The sequence below is a fragment of the Microcaecilia unicolor genome, chromosome 1, assembly GCF_901765095.1.
Source record: "Microcaecilia unicolor chromosome 1, aMicUni1.1, whole genome shotgun sequence".
Lineage (NCBI taxonomy): Eukaryota > Metazoa > Chordata > Amphibia > Gymnophiona > Siphonopidae > Microcaecilia > Microcaecilia unicolor.
In genome coordinates, this window is record NC_044031.1 from 543205351 (window position 1) to 543221070 (window position 15720).

Sequence of the window (15720 nt, forward strand, 5' to 3'; positions counted from 1 at the left end):
AAGAAGTTATTTTGCTTCGCTGTTCCTGCAGTATTTCCCAGCACTATTCCCTACAGCACTGGAGTTTTGAGAATCAGCCCATCAGTGTTTAAACGCCAAAACATTTGTTCCATTAAATCCCAGTGTTAAAAAACAAAACAAAACATATCTGTAGCAAAAAGGGACTTTATATGCCTGTTAAAATTTGTTATTATGTGCATGGACTTTCACCTACTCCAGTGAGTGCTCCCTCATCTTGAAGCTCCAATCTGCCTTGCTAGTGTTATTTCTGACTTGTGCATAATTCTGCAGTCCTTGGCAACCTAGGAGGCTTCTCTTTGTGTCAGCCAAGACTGAAATCTGATGCCTTAATGCAAATGGACGTCTGGTCTGACTGTTGCTCTACAGCAGGACTTCCCAAATGGGGGGGGGTAGGGGTGTCACAAAACCCACAATTGAAGACATGACCTGGGCCAGCTGGTAACAGAAACATCATCAGCCTGCAAGCACTCTGAGACTTGAATGCTTGCTGTGGCCACGATAATTGAGTTACAGCCACAAAAGGTTTGATGAGTGCTGCTCTAGGGTATGTAACCTTGCCATGTTCTATACATGTGATAATGTTACATATTGTTGCTGGTTGGGAAGCCAGTGCTCTGAACTACGACAAAGGAACGCAGCATTCAAGGTTCTGGTAGAAGCCCTACACCTAATGAAAGCATCTGTGCTACAGTTTATGAACAGAATGTTTGATATTCCTAGAACTGAAACTCGTACCTTTTTTCAAGTGTATCCAAGTCCCACTTCAAATGTGCTGCCACTTTCAGAGCCAGCAGCTTTAATGTGCGGTTTCTCTTGTTGTCAGCTGGAGGCTGAACCTGGTTCTGTTCATTCACTGAAGGCTTAGAAGCTTGTTCCAAAAACTGAACTATAAGCATTACTGGTGGAGGGTCTAATGGTGGGAGAAACAAGGGAGGGGGAAGTTAACAACTTACCAATAAGTTACATTCATGCTCAGGACAACTGTAATCAACATCTACAGATATATTTCCCATTTCTAAAGATGCTGGGGATGGCACACTTAACACTGCTTATACTTTAGCCAAAAAATAATCCAGTGCTAGGTGATGAGGTAACAGACTTCTTCAGTTTGCTTTAGGACAGTAAAGGTGGCAATGCCTAGGCATGCTACATTAACTGCTGGGGTGATAAAGACAGTGGGTGTAATTCATGAGAACGTTTTGACAACCAATCAATAACTGAGGTCCTTATGGAATCAATTAATCTACTTATTAGATCTCCCAGGCAGATGTCAGTTCACATTATCCACAAGTCAGGAAAAGGGGAAAACAATGCTGTACTTAACCATAGACCCCTAGGTCAGCATGGCAATACTCTATGCTATTCTATATAAAGAAACTCTAGGGAAAGGCAGTCACTTATGTTCTTTGCCAATTCAGCATTTGTTGTGAACTTGCGGTCATTCATCTAGCAAACGGTAGTGCACAGAAACAGCGTTAGTGTGCACTGCTAATAAGGTTCTCAGTTAATACCATAAGTCACAGTAAGATTCTCCATTTGCATACACAACTACAAAGTTAAGCATGGTATGAAATCTGCTGTATATTTTTAAGATATGATGTTGTATTTATATGTGAACAGCCATGGGTGGGAGAGTTCAGAATAGTGCAGAATGGGAAGAAATTGCGATGATTCAAGATGGGTGAGTAGAAGAATAAGATCCCTGCCCCGCCTCACTACCTCCCCCCCCCCCCCCCCCCCAGAATCCCAGGCAGAGGTCAACCAAAGGTGAGAGTTCAGAACAGCGTCACTGACTAAAGAAAAAAAAAAACCTATCAGGTAAGTAACGTAGTAAATGATGGCAGATAAAGACCTGCACGGTCCATCCAGTCTGCCCAACAAGATAAACTCATTTTACACGGTATGCGATACTTTATACGTATACCCGTGTTTGATTTGTCCTTGTTCTTCTCAGGGCACAGACCCTAGAAGTCTGCTCAGCAATGTTCTCGTACTAAAAGTTCTGAAGCCAATGTTGAAGCCCCTTAAAGTGTACACTCTAGCCCATCCATATCTATTCAGTCACAATCAGGGCATAGACCGTAGAAATCTGCCCAGCACTGGTTTTGCTTCCCAATTACTGGTGTTGCCACCCAATCTCCACTAAGATTCTGTGGATCCATTCCTTCTAAACAGGATTCCTTTGTGTTTATCCCACATATTTGAATTCCAATCCCATGCAATTTCTCCTTTCATAACATCAGTTCCACTGCTTTGAATGAATGGGCTATACCGAAGCAGATCTATTGGATGAGGGTAGACAAGGCCCCTCCGAATGATAGCTCTGCCAAAGTCCAAACAGGCTCTGGCCAGCACATCCATTCTGTAGAGCTTATCAAAAGGAATAAAGCAATGACCAAGTCGCTGCTCTGCAGATCTCCTCAGGGGACACTGCCCGGGCTTCCACCCAGCGCTGCGTACATCTAGTAGTGCTATAGAAATGATAAGTAGTAGTAGGAAACAGACTGAGCCCTAGTAGAGTGGGCCTTGAGCCCGAGGCACCGGATGATTTCTACTGATGTAAGCTGCCTTAATCCACCTTGCAATGGAGGCCTTTGCGGCCACCTGGCCCATCCAAGATCCATGGAAATATACAAAGAGGTGATCCAAAAGATGAAACTGACTTGTCTCTCTGAGGTACCTGAGCAATATCCTACAGACATCCAGCTTGTGAAGTCTCCGATCCTCCGGTGATGATCTCTGAACCATGAAGGGCAAACAAACCTCCCGATTCACATGGAAAAGACACCACCTTTGGAAGAAAGGATGGAACTATGCGAAAGGACACAAAATCCTCAGAGGAGAGCTAGGGGTCTGGACACGACAGGGCCTGCAAATCCGAGACCCTTCTACCAAAGGCGATACTATCAAGATGGTGTTTTTAGTGGCTAAGATCCTTAATGGAAGCCAAGCGCAGAGGCTTGAACGGGGCCTCGAACAGCGCCCGGACAAGATTGAGATCCCGAGAAGGAAAGGAAGGACGAAGAAGGGGATGAAGATGTGCCGCCCCTTCAGAATAACTGAGGCACTTCTCTGTGCAAGGCCAGAAAGATGACCTTCATCTTCCTCTGAAAGAAGGACAACGCAGCCACCTGCCTACCAGGGGATGCACTATCCTGTCACAACGAGGATACATCTCCAAAAACTTCTGCCCAGGCGGGAAGAGTTAGGACAGTTGTTGTAGTTGGTGATTCGAATAGGCATGTAGATAGCTGGGTGTCTGGTGGATGTGAGGATCGCTTGGTCACTTGTCTGACTGGTGCGAAGGTGGCAGCCCTTGCACGTCATCTAGACAGGATAGTACTGGGGAGAAGCTGGCTAGCTTGGTAAACGTGAGTACCAATGAGATAGGAAAATGTGGGAGGGAGGTTCTAGAAGCCAAATTTAGACTCTTAAGTAGGAAGCTGAAATCCGGATCCTCAAAAAGGTAGCATTTTCAGAAATGCTCCGCATTCCAAGCGCAGGTCAGAGCTCCGAAGTCTTAATGCATGCTGGATACAATGATGCAGGGATGAGGGATTTAGGGGCTTCTTTTACAAAGCTGCGCTAGCAATTCCTGCACGGCAAATGAGAGGAAGCCCACAGGAACTGAATGGGCTTCCTCTCATTTGCCGCACCAAGAAATGCTAACGCGATGTAGAAAAAGGCCCTAGATTTGTTAGGAACTGGGCAACATTCTGGAAATAGGGAGCCTGTTCTGAAAGGACAGACTCCACCTTAACCAGGATGGAACCAGGCTGCTATTAAAATAGAGATACAGCAGCTTTAAACTAAAATTGGGGGGGGGGGGGGGGGGGGCACAGTCACCCAGGAGCACATGATTCGGTGTGGAGTATCCTTGACGGATACTATTGAAACAGGACATTTAGGGAATCCCAATAGGTTTCAAAATGGTCAAAGAAAGTCAGGTGTATTTAAGGAGAGAGCAGGGTAAAGGATGCACACTATCCCAGTCAACTTCTAAACAGATTCACTTTGTGGCTTCATTCCAGATAGTAGCTCAAACTTGATCACGTTATGATCACTGTTTCCCAGCGGACCCAACACTGTTACCTCTCGTACTATGCCCTGTATTCCACCAAGAACTAAATCTAAAATGGCTCCCCCTCTTGACGGTTTCTGGACCAGTTGCTCCAAGAAGCAGTCATTTATTACATCTAGAAATTTTATTTCCCTGGTGCTCTCTGATTTACCTAGTCAGTATCAGGGTAATTGTAGATGCAAGGAAAAAACACAATTTGAAGTGCCTGTATACAAATGCTAGAAAGTCTAAAAAAGACAGAAGAATATATAGAGATCAAGAGATTGATATAATAGGCATCTTAGAAACTTGGTGGAAGGAGGACAATCAATGGGACACTGTTAACAGGGTACAAATCATATCACAATGATAGAAGGGATCAAATTGGAGGGGGTAGTTGCACTATATGTTAAAGAGGTAATTGAGTCAAACAAAATAAACATTTTACATGAAACGGATAGCAGCATAGAATCATTATAGATGAAGAAATGTTTACAGATATTAAGAAAGCTGGCAAACTGGGCAACTGTATAATAATGGATGATTTCAACTACCCTGATACTGACTAGATAAATCAGAGACCACCAGGGAAATAAAATTTCTAGATGTAATAAATGACTGCTTCTTGGAGCAACTGGTCCAGAAACCGTCAAGAGGGGGAGCCATTTTAGATTTAGTTCTTGGTGGAATACAGGGCATAGTACGAGAGGTAACAGTGTTGGGTCCGCTGGGAAACAGTGATCATAACATGATCAAGTTTGAGCTACTATCTGGAATGAAACCACAAAGTGAATCTATTGAAGCAGCATTTCATTTTCGAATGGGCGACTAAGATAAAATGAGGAAAATGGTTAAAAAGAAGCTAAAAGGATTGGCTGCAAAGGTTAAGCCAAGGCAAGGACATTGTTTAAATATACGATCTTGAAAGCCCAGAGAAAATGCAATCCATGTATTTACAATGGTGGATAGAAGAAAAAAACAACAACAGCTAGCATGGTTAAAAGGTGAAGTGAAAGAGGCTATTAGAGCCAAAAGAATGTCCTTGAAAGAATGGAAAAAGGACCCAAATGAAGAAAATAAGAAGCACTAGCAAGTTAGATGCAAAGAATTGATAAAGAAGGCTAAAAGAGAATATGAAGAGAAACTCGCCACACAGGCTAAAACTCACAGTAAGAACTTTTTCAGGTGCATCAGAAGAAGAAAGCCAGTCTCGAAGTTATGGTGCTGGGCCTTAAGCATCTACGCATACTCAAGGCTCCGCACTGTAACCTCGAGATGAGGTAAGAAGAGAGATCTGGTAGTATGATATCTAATGTGCTTGAAGGAAAGTGACTATTGTGATTTTGATAAATTTTCCAATTCTGAGGGAGTAAAGGGTGAGGCAGAAACATTTTTAAGTACCTAGAAATGCCTCTACAGCAATCATCTTTTATACACCATAAATTATTATTTTTTTAATAGCAGCTTACCAGGCGAGGACTTCTGCAAATGCTTTTCGAGCAAGGACTCCTCCAAGAGAAATTCAAACCAAGACGTTTGAGGTGGTGTGCAAGGCCGGCTACAGATCGCTGCCTCACGGTCAGCAGCTTCAACACTCATTTTCCTTTTGTGTTCTTATTCCAATAGGAAACCCTTGGTTCACTTGTCTTCTGTTAAGCAAGGTTGTTATAAATTAGAGTCAAAAGTCTATACATATTTTTCAATTACAAGGGGGAAAATAAATTAGGAAAGACTTCAGCAAAACACCAGTAAGAACGTATTATTTTTATTTTCATTTAACACAGTAACTGCCAGCAGATAAAAGATCTTTTCAGATCATCGCTGCCTGTCCCACCTTTGCAACATAACCTATGTATTCCCGAATTGTTATTGCTCAGCTCTAAATTATTCCAAGCATCTACCAACCTCTGCTAAAAGAGTACTTCCTCTGATCAGTCCAATATCATATCATGAACCTCTTGTCTTTCAACTTCTTTTGCTAAGGAAAATGTTGCTGTGACAAAACAGTGGGTTTTTAAGCCTGTAAAACTGTCTTAATTTTAATTCTTAATTTCAATACCATCTGTGGCACGACTTATTTTCCGCCAGAATCGTTATACCCACACTAGCCCACTCCTCAAGTCACTTCACTGGCTCCCTGTCCGCTTCCGTATTCAGTTTAAACTTCTCGTACTGACCTTTAAATGCATCCACTCTGCCGCCCCCCATTACCTCTTCACTCTCATTTCTCCCTACATTCCTCCCCGTGAACTCCGCTCACTGGACAAATCTCTCTTGTCGTCCCCCTTCTCCTCCATTGCTAACTCCAGGCTTCACTCCTTTTCTCTCATGGCATCTTATGCCTGGAATAGACTTCCTGGACCTATACGTCTAGCTCCATCTCTGTTTTCAAACCTATGCTGAAAACACACCTTTTCACTGCTGCTTTTTAGCTCCCATTACTTCCCTCACCCATAACTGTCTTGTCTGTCTGTATTATTTAGATTGTAAGCTCTTTTGAGCAGGGACTGTCTCTTTGTATCAGGTGTTCAGCGCTGCGTGCATCTGGTTGCGCTATACAAATGCTAATAATAATAATAATTCTTGAAGTGTAATTCGCCTATTGGCCAGCAGGTGGTGCTGCCTTTAGAGAATGACACCAATAAAATTAGCCCCCATCTCTGACCTGTCCTCCTGGGTTCTGTCTCAACCCCCCCCCTGTCCCCACAGGCCCTGCCCCCCCAGCTTCTGTCCCCATCCTCGTGGGCTCTGTTCTCATCTGCAGAAGCCTGAAACACTTATGATTTTATATTTAAATATTTTTATTAAAGTATAAAAAGTAACAATATGCTGTGCAACTGTTGTGTATAAATTACAAAAAGAAAATAATAATAATAATAATAATGAGCAACTATAATAAACCCTCCCACCACCACCCTCTACCCTTCCAACCCCAACAATAGCCGACGTCTACTAACCCAAGGAATCCTAATCCACCCTGTTAAAATGTCCAGGGGTTCAAATACAACCTGTTCTGTATGCCCTAGAGGGGAGAAATATACCCTATGAAACACTGTTATGATTTTTAAATCAGTGGATAAATAAGAAGTCATCAACAATCTCAGGATTCAGTGTAGCTCTCCTGTCTTCCACAGTCCCTCTTGCAATACAAGATGTCTTCTCAGAAGATGTGCTGGTAGCAGGATGTGCAGGATCCCCCATGCAAATTTTGCTAGCTGTGGCCAGCATGTTTGCTTGTTTTTCCAAAAAATAAAAATATTGTCGTCTGCATCAAACGTAAAATAACAGTCCAGTTGATTAACAAGCTTTAAAGTAGAAAATGACACGAGGACAAAGTTTGTCCCCGTCCTCACGGGCTCTGTCCCCATCCCCACCCCCACTCTGTCCCTGCGGGATCTGCCCATGTGGTATATTGGACAAACACGACGTAAAATTAAACAAAGAATTGCGGAACATCTCAGTAATTTGCGCATCCACAAAAAGGAGGCGCCATTGGGACCAACAGGGACATCAAGGAAAGGATTTATTATTTGTAGTTTTAACACAGGTCCATTTACCGCAAGGGGGAAACATCACAACAATCCTCCTACGCAAAGAGGCACAATATATATACCGCTGGCAGGCGACGCCTAAAGGCTTAAATAAAGAAACTGATTGGTGGTCAGTGACACACCTCTAAGGGTATTTAAATGAAGGATGGGATCACAGGTTCTAAACTGCAAATGTGCCAGCGTTCAGCCGAACTGGAGCAGGCTGGTATGCAGTCCACACCACCGTGCAGCTGAAAAATGTGAGTAAGGATATATATAGATAAAAGGGATTGATGCATTCAGTAAGTAAATGGATAGGATGTGGAATGAGACCAGTGATTTTTATATATTTCTCTATTATAGTTAATTGTGAGGACGCGCAAAGTGAAACGTGTGCATGTACGGAACAGGACGGAGAAAACAAAGATAGAGAACACGGTGTGTAGCGTTACATTATTCACATACGGAATTGGGAAGCATGGAATAAGCAAAAGGAAAAAGAAGAAAAAAAAAAAAAAGAAGAGTGGACAACATGAGCTATAACTCACCAATCCGCACTATTTAAGAACATGGGAGACAGCACGCCCCAGTCTGAATAATTACATAATTAGTTAAAATTTCAAATTATAGAGATTTTTGACTGGCATATAAAAATCCTCCACGCTATAATATAAAAAATAATTTGTAGGGAGGGAGGAACACAGTGCAATGATGGTGGGCGTAGGTGCGACTTAATGAGTTACAAATTAGCTCAATGACATGACCCGAAACTGAGCACTATCAAACAAATAAACGGTGAGTGACCGTACTCACTCACAAATGCGCAGTAGAGACTTCCCTCTCTGCCCCGCCCCCGCTTCAATACGTGATGATGGGGGCGGGACAGAGAGGGAAGTCTCTACTGGCATGCTGCAGAAGTCGGAACCGCTCCCCCTCCCCCGGAGTCGCCACCGCCCCTCCATCTGGCCCGAGCACTGTGAACTTACATCACCACATCAGCAAAGCTGCCGTCGGGCTTCCTTCTCTGCCTTTGTCCCGCCCTCGCCGACGTTACGTCACACGAGGGCGGGACACAGGCAGAGAAGGAAGCCTGCCCTGACGGCAGCTTTGCTGATGTGCCTGCTGCTGCGTGCTGATGTATGTTTACAGTGCTGCTCGAGCCGGGTGCAGGGGCGGTGGCGGCGGCGACTCCGGGGGGGGGGCTCGGAACCCCCCCCCCCCATTCCAAAAGTAGCCCGTTTTCACGGGCTCAACAGCTAGTCACTATATATTTAAAGATATTTGAATAAATAGTTTTGAGAAGATAATGAGGTTTCTAAAGTATTTTGAGTTTCACTAACAGAGAAACCGGGACTTTGGCTTAATTCCTCAGAGACTAACAATATTAAATTTTAACTGCCTTGCCCTCGACCATTCTTCTAAGGTTCGGAGATCCCTTCTCATTGTTTCTACTCCAGAGTATCCACTGTATTGGCTATTTTCATGTCATCCACAAAAAGGCACACCTTTCCTTCCAACCCTTCAGTAATATCTCCCACAAATATATTAAACAGAATAGGCCCCAGCACCGACCCCTGAGGAACCCCACTGCTCACCTTCCTTTCCTCCAAACGGATTCCATTTACCACCACTCTCTGCCACCTGTCGGTCAACCAGTTTCCTATCCAATTCACCACTTTCGGTCCCAAGTTCAACCCTTTCAGCTTATTCACGAGTCTCCTGTGGGGGACCGTATCAAAGGCTTTGCTGAAGTCCAAGTAGATTACATCTAGCACACGTCCTTCATCCAGGTCTTTGGTCACCCAGTCAAAGAAGTCAATAAGATTCCTTTGGCAGGATTTTCCTTTGGTAAAGCCATGTTGCCTCAGGTCCTGTAACCCGTCGGCTTCTAGAAAGTTAACTATCCTTTCTTTCCTACCACCGACGTGAGACTTACTGGTCTGTAGTTTCCCACTTCTTCCCTGTCTCCACTTTTGTGAAGAGGGCCCACATCCGCTCGTCTCCAATCTTGTGGAACCTCTCCCGTCTCTAAAGATCTATTAAATAAATCTTTAAGAGGTTCCGCCAGGACCTCTCTGAACTCCCTCAGTATCCTGGGATGTATCCCCTCTGACCCCATAGCTTTGTCCACCTTCAGATTCTCAAGCTGTTTATAAACCCTTTCTTACATTGTCAACTGTGTAAGCACTAGAGTTAGCCAGCTGCAAGAGAGAGACTTTTTGGCATGGTCTGGTTTTGATCCTACTTCCCAAACCACTGTAGTACTTGTGGTTCCAGATTCTTACCCCTTTGAAATCAGTGCTAAAGGTGTCATAATACATCAGAACAGGTTGTCAGAAATCCAGGCCAGACCTAAAATTCCACCCCCCACTCCCGGAACTAACTTAACAGCTATCGTACCTTATAGTGCCAAATAAATGTCTAATAGTAGTTTTTCCATTGACAGCACTTGGGGGGTTATTGCTTTCCCATCAGAGCCAGCCTACCTTACTTTTATTCTAAAACAGAAATGGTCATACACTGTGATTAGCTACTAAAGGTTAGCGTGATTAAGGACCCTAAGTACTAAGCCGTGCTAGCATTTTTAGCGCATGCTAAATGCTAGAGTAGCCCATATGTTCCTATGAGCGACTTAGCATTTAGCACATCTTAATCATTAGCACATGCTAAAAACGCTAACACATCCTTAGTGCTGCTTAGTAAACAGGGCCCATGGTAAACTCTTTCACTGTCCACTCTACCAATTCTTTTGGTATCTCCTCTCCTACTTTTTAATGCTGCTAACTCAATTTCATTCCACGTTGGTTGGCAAGGCTTATCCTGTCCAAATCTGTAACCTTGGAAGCTGAAACTTACTATAAGCCAGTGATTCTAAACCTTTTTATTTATTGCATTTGTATCCCACCTCTTTGCAGGCTCAACGTGGCTTACAGTACATCATGGATAGTGGAAGTAAGAAGAGAATAGATATTTGGTATTACAGAAGGATTTTGGGTTGCATGGTAATAGAATACATGATAGAATATAACAAAAGGCATTATAAACATTTCTGGATATATGTGGGGAGTTTCACATGTGTTGATCTCTGTGGTATATCTTGTCAAAGAGATGGGTCTTTATATTGGCGCACACCAAACCAAATTTGTACGGCTATTATATTTGCTAATCACTGGCCACTTAACTATGAATGCCAGATAATATACTTTAAAATAAAATATTCAATGTTAAAACGCCTAAAACATCAAACCGGTAGAGATTTCGGTCAGGAGGAAAATATGAAGACCGTGGCAAGCTGTAATTCAAGATACAAATTCAATCCCATGATCAGTGAGCAGAAGAAAAACAGATCACCATTCCAGGCCCATCTACATGCAGCACTTTTTTATAATCCCAGCTCCCCCAAATAACTTTTTTCTGTTCCTCCCCCGGCATATAAACTTCTTCTTGGTGCCCTTCCCCTGTCAGCACTGAACCCCAGAAATGCCCGAAACACTCTGCGAGGTGACGGATGAAATGCTGCTTTCCCTCACCCAAGCCACCCAAAAGAGAGGAACCCCTGAAAACTATGATCAGGAAAAAGGGTGAGGAGGTTCTCTCGGAACATTACAGTCCCCCCTTCCCCCAAGAGCTGAGCCTGCAGCGCATATACTGCACGCCAGGCCTCCAACATTTCTGTACCCTGATTTCTAAGGCCAAGGACTGCCTGGCCCTGCTCATCCAGTAATGAAACTGCTAAAATTCTTCAGACTATCCAACCCAACAACTCCAGTATATCCCCTTTCTTCCTTTTACTCACTTTTGGAAAAGCCGCTACACTCGGCAGCATCGGAAACCGGAAACAGCATGTACCACCGGATGTGACGTTTATCTACATCACCCGCGTCACACAGGGTCAGAGGGCGCTATGGCCGCCAGTGTTGGCGTGAAGGTTCGCTCTTGTAGGATACCAGTGGCCTTTCGGGTCGGTTCTTTGCCGGAGATTCGCTGGTCGCTATCCGGACGCAGTTCTGCAACCTCTAGCAGTGGGGCGCATTTCGAGCATGGCGAGTACTGCCTGCAGCTGGTCAGGTGAAAGAGCCAAGTGCCTTTGCAGAAAAGTCATGGATCTTCTCTAGTTTTATTCAGCAACTCGGAGGGTTTTTCCCTTGCCTGTTCTGGTTATAAATTAAGCTCTCGGGTTGCTATCCGATTAAGCAGCAGGTTAATTCAGTCCAGGTTTTACTCTGTTGACTGCATTGTCTTGTAACTCGGGTTTTCTACAGAGAATCAATGATACAATCAAAACGCCAAATCCATGCAAGCAATAGAGGTAAAACCAAGGCTGGATTAGCCTGTTCTGTAAGACAGGAAGTCAGGTGGCGACCATATCAAACTCATTGGCACATGCAACTGTGCTTAGGTCTGAGAATGATGCTGCAATAATTTGTAATTTGCGTAATAATTTTGATTTGTGGCTTGTAAATATTGTAAGTAAATAAATCTAAGTAAAAGTATGTTGACAGCTATTTGAAATTTGCTCTGCTTTAAGAAGGGTTGACAAATAAGAAAGGAGGAGTAGCCTACTGGTTAGAGCATCAGGCTTTGAACCTATGGAACTGGATTTCATTTCCACTGCAGCTTCTTCTGATCTTGGGCAAGTCACTTAACACTCCATTGCCCCAGGTACAAAAACATCTTAGATTGTGAGCCCACTAGGGACAGCAAAAGTAGCTGCATATAAAGCTAGATTCTATATATGGTGCCTAAAAAATTGGTGCTGAAAAAACACTATTTTAAAAGCCATGTGTAAAGTTAGGCACAGTTTATAGAATAGCGCTTATGCCTAGGTCTTGTGCCTAACTTTAGGTGAAACCATTTTCACCAACTGAAATATGCTGCAAATGTAGGTACGTAACTCCATTATTCTATAACACACATAAATGCTGGAAATGGCCCTGTTCACCCATAACCCTTCCATTTCCGTGCCCCCCCCCTTTTTTTACTCACATGTAAACATTTAGGTGTGGACCCTGTGCCTATATTTATGTGCGTAAGTTCCAATTAAATCTAATTAGTGCCAAAAGTTACTGTTAAGCCAATTATGGGCACCAATTGGCTCATGCAATTTTTGGCAACTTATATAGAATTAGAGGGATAATGTGTACAGTGCTGTATATGTCTAATAGCACTATAGAAATGATTACTAGTAGTAGTACTATAAACCTCCCTCCTAAAACTAATTGTTGGAAAATAATGGATACTAAAAACCTTATTAGGAATACTGAACTGATATAGTAGCCAGCTTTTTCACACCTGTGTGACTGACACAGGGTTGTTTAACAAAAGGCAACCTTAACCATACCTGGTTTTGCGCCCCCCCCCCCTTCCCCTCTATACATTCATGTCCATTTCGCTATTTATGTGCAGCCTTAGCTTCTCAAGACATAGTACAGCAAAACCAAAACTGTATAGTGATATTTTAACAGTATAAAATCCTAATTATCTCCTTCCCCCACCAATGTACTCCCTTTAGTAGAACTTAAACCAATTGCCGCCTGTATCTTTTGTCAGACAAAATTCAAGTCTCGCATGATTTTGATTGCTCTGGCAGCATTTTTGGTTGCAGCCAGAGAGGCAGGTCATCTGCTTGAAGTAATTTATGAGTACTTGAAGTGCATTGCCTCTTCAGCAAGAGACTATACACTTAGGGATATGTTTACTAAATGCACCTGTATATTTAAAGCATGTTAAACGCTAATGAGCCTATACATTTCTATAGGCGCATTAGCGTTTAACCCGCTTAAACCATTTACACGCGTTAAAAATGCAAATGCGCCCATAGCGCCGCTTGTAAACATAGTTGTTAGGGATGAAAGCCAAGCAGACAAGGCATGTGAGGCTTTCCGTTTTCTCTTCCGTATTCTAGCAACAGACCAACCAGGTTCCTGCTTCACACAACTAGTCTTGGTTCCCCCACCATTTGGTCCTAATTGTTTTTCTAATGTTTGTTTATAGCTTTGATGCAGTAGGAATGGGGAAATAGAAATAAATATAGAGGAGAATGTTTTATTGTTTTCTGCCCTGGATAAAGACAGATTATAAATAATAATAAATCTAAATTTAGGATCTAATTGCCCTTCCACAATAGTTAAAAATACTATCATTTTTGTCTGCTTTTAAGTTAATTTATTGTTTTTATTGGTTTCAATTTATAAATGACTTGTGTCTAAATAACCCTGGTTAGTGTAGTTACACCTTCAGAATTATAATGTCTATCTTCTCAGTGACCAATTGCATGTTTGTTTCCTCCCAATCAAAATAGTGTTACCAGAGGTCTGACAGATGTCTTATGGTCAGATTATATATCACCAGTGGTGATGGGGCATCCTGTCTCCTTGTCATCATGAAGTTTTAGGACAGTATCTCTGTGTTATAGAGAGATCTGAAGTGTACTTCCCCGTTTTACAGCGTTTTGTCATCAAGGAGCACTGGATTCAGTAATGGTTGGTACAAAATAAGTATCTGAATATATGTAAACCGCTTTGAATGTAGTTGCAAAAACCTCAGAAAGGCGGTATATCAAGTCCCATTTCCCTTTCCCTTTCTTTGCTAGTCAGTGCAGTCCTGGTTTCTAGTGCACATCCAGTGAGTGTTCGGGGGAAGGGACATTCATTTTCTGGTGCTGGGATGTCTCTGCAGGTACACCACACTATCCTCATCCTTTCTGCTAACTTTTTGCTGAAACAGGTGACTTTTCAGACAGACAATTTTGGATAATCTCAAAACTATACATGCATTTTCAGCAAAACTTTCCATCTCATGAGATTTGATTTCTTGTTTGTTCTCAGCAGATATCAGTTGGCCACAGTATAAATCATTGTGACATTTGCCTAAGAGTAGGCAGTGTGGTGTGGGTTTGTTTGTAGGCCTCGCAGGTGCATCACTGCCTAGTCTCTATTCTTAATATGTAGTAAGGTTCCTTATTTTCCTTCCTATGTAACTTGTGGTTAATACTGTACCATGTAGAGTTATCTACGGACTTCACTGTTTGAAGCTAGCTGTTCTTTTTGTGACACAGAAATGAGAATTAATATTTCACAAAATTGAGTGATCAAAGAAGACTATCAGGGCGTTCAGCCGACAACGCAGGGGCCCAAGAATTGGAACTTATCTATCCCACTTTTAACCTATTCCTTAAAGTGCCAACGTTGGGTGCTGGCCCCTTAGCTATTACTTTAGTAGTTCTGTAGTTAGAAAGCATGTTGGTACTTGTTTTGACTAAAAGCTCTATGTGTTTGTATCATCTAACTCAGTTTTTTTCTGATCTGACATGGTGAGCCCAGCCAATTGGGTTTTCAGGGTAGCCACTATGAGTATGCATGAGATAAATTTGGATACACTGAATATCTACTGTATGATGATACATTTCCTGCATTGTTGTTATCCTAAAAATCTGACTAGCTGGAGGTCACAAGGACATGTTTAAGAAACCTTCTTCTGTCTGCCTAACAGTGACTTTGTACTTGTAGAAGGCGAGACCATGAAGGATTTCTGTCTTCGTTGCTGCTGCCTGCCGAGTCTCGCCGTGCTGCTTTGGCATTGAGGGCCTTTAATGTGGAACTGGCTCAGGCAGGTATTAAATTCACTTTCTGAAATTTTGAAATATAAAAGATGGTTCCTTTTTGCAGATATGTACTGTGAGAAGTGAAGTTTTTTAAGCTTTGTAAAAATTGTATTTTTATGCACTAGTGCAGACATTCCCAAACCTGTCCTGGGGATCCCCAACCAGTGAGGTTTTCAGGATATCTACAATAAATATACATGACAGATTTACATACCAAGCAGGCAGTGTATGCAAATCGATCTCACTAGTGATATGACCTTGACGTTCTTAGCTCTGTTTTTGTTCTGTTTATCTGTGGTACAGAGCAGACCTGCTTCATTGATTAAATTACTACTACTACTATTAAACATTTCTATAGCGCTACTAGACTTACGCAGCGCTGTACAAATCAACATGAAAAAGACAGTCTCTGCTCAACAGAGCTTACAATCTAAATTGGACAGACAAACAGACAGCTAGGGTTGGGGAAATTGCAGTGGTAGGGGTGATAAGTGAGGGTGTTGAGT

The 15720-nt window shown here is 42.6% G+C and overlaps 2 protein-coding genes across 4 annotated transcripts in view; one reads left to right on the forward strand and one right to left on the reverse strand.

Annotated features, from left to right (window-relative positions):
• INTS8 (integrator complex subunit 8) overlaps positions 1-11491 on the reverse strand; it is a 178326-nt gene extending 166835 nt beyond the window's left edge. The window contains exons 1-3 of the mRNA XM_030216822.1: positions 11408-11491; positions 5551-5730; positions 757-931 (exon numbers count right to left, since the gene is read on the reverse strand). Coding sequence (XP_030072682.1) covers positions 757-931; positions 5551-5680 — 305 coding nt within the window. The 5' untranslated portion in view covers positions 5681-5730; positions 11408-11491. The remainder of the gene's footprint in view (positions 1-756; positions 932-5550; positions 5731-11407) is intronic.
• The window catches only part of NDUFAF6 (NADH:ubiquinone oxidoreductase complex assembly factor 6), a 64804-nt gene continuing 60562 nt past the window's right edge, over positions 11479-15720 (forward strand). Inside the window, exons 1-2 of one of the 3 annotated variants that reach the window (XM_030216855.1) lie at positions 11479-11679; positions 15120-15219. In XM_030216855.1, the coding sequence (XP_030072715.1) occupies positions 11516-11679; positions 15120-15219 (264 nt within the window). In that variant the 5' untranslated portion in view covers positions 11479-11515. Of the gene's footprint in view, positions 11680-15119; positions 15224-15720 lie in introns of those variants that run through there. The other 2 variants (XM_030216869.1, XM_030216861.1) reach the window with 2 other exon arrangements.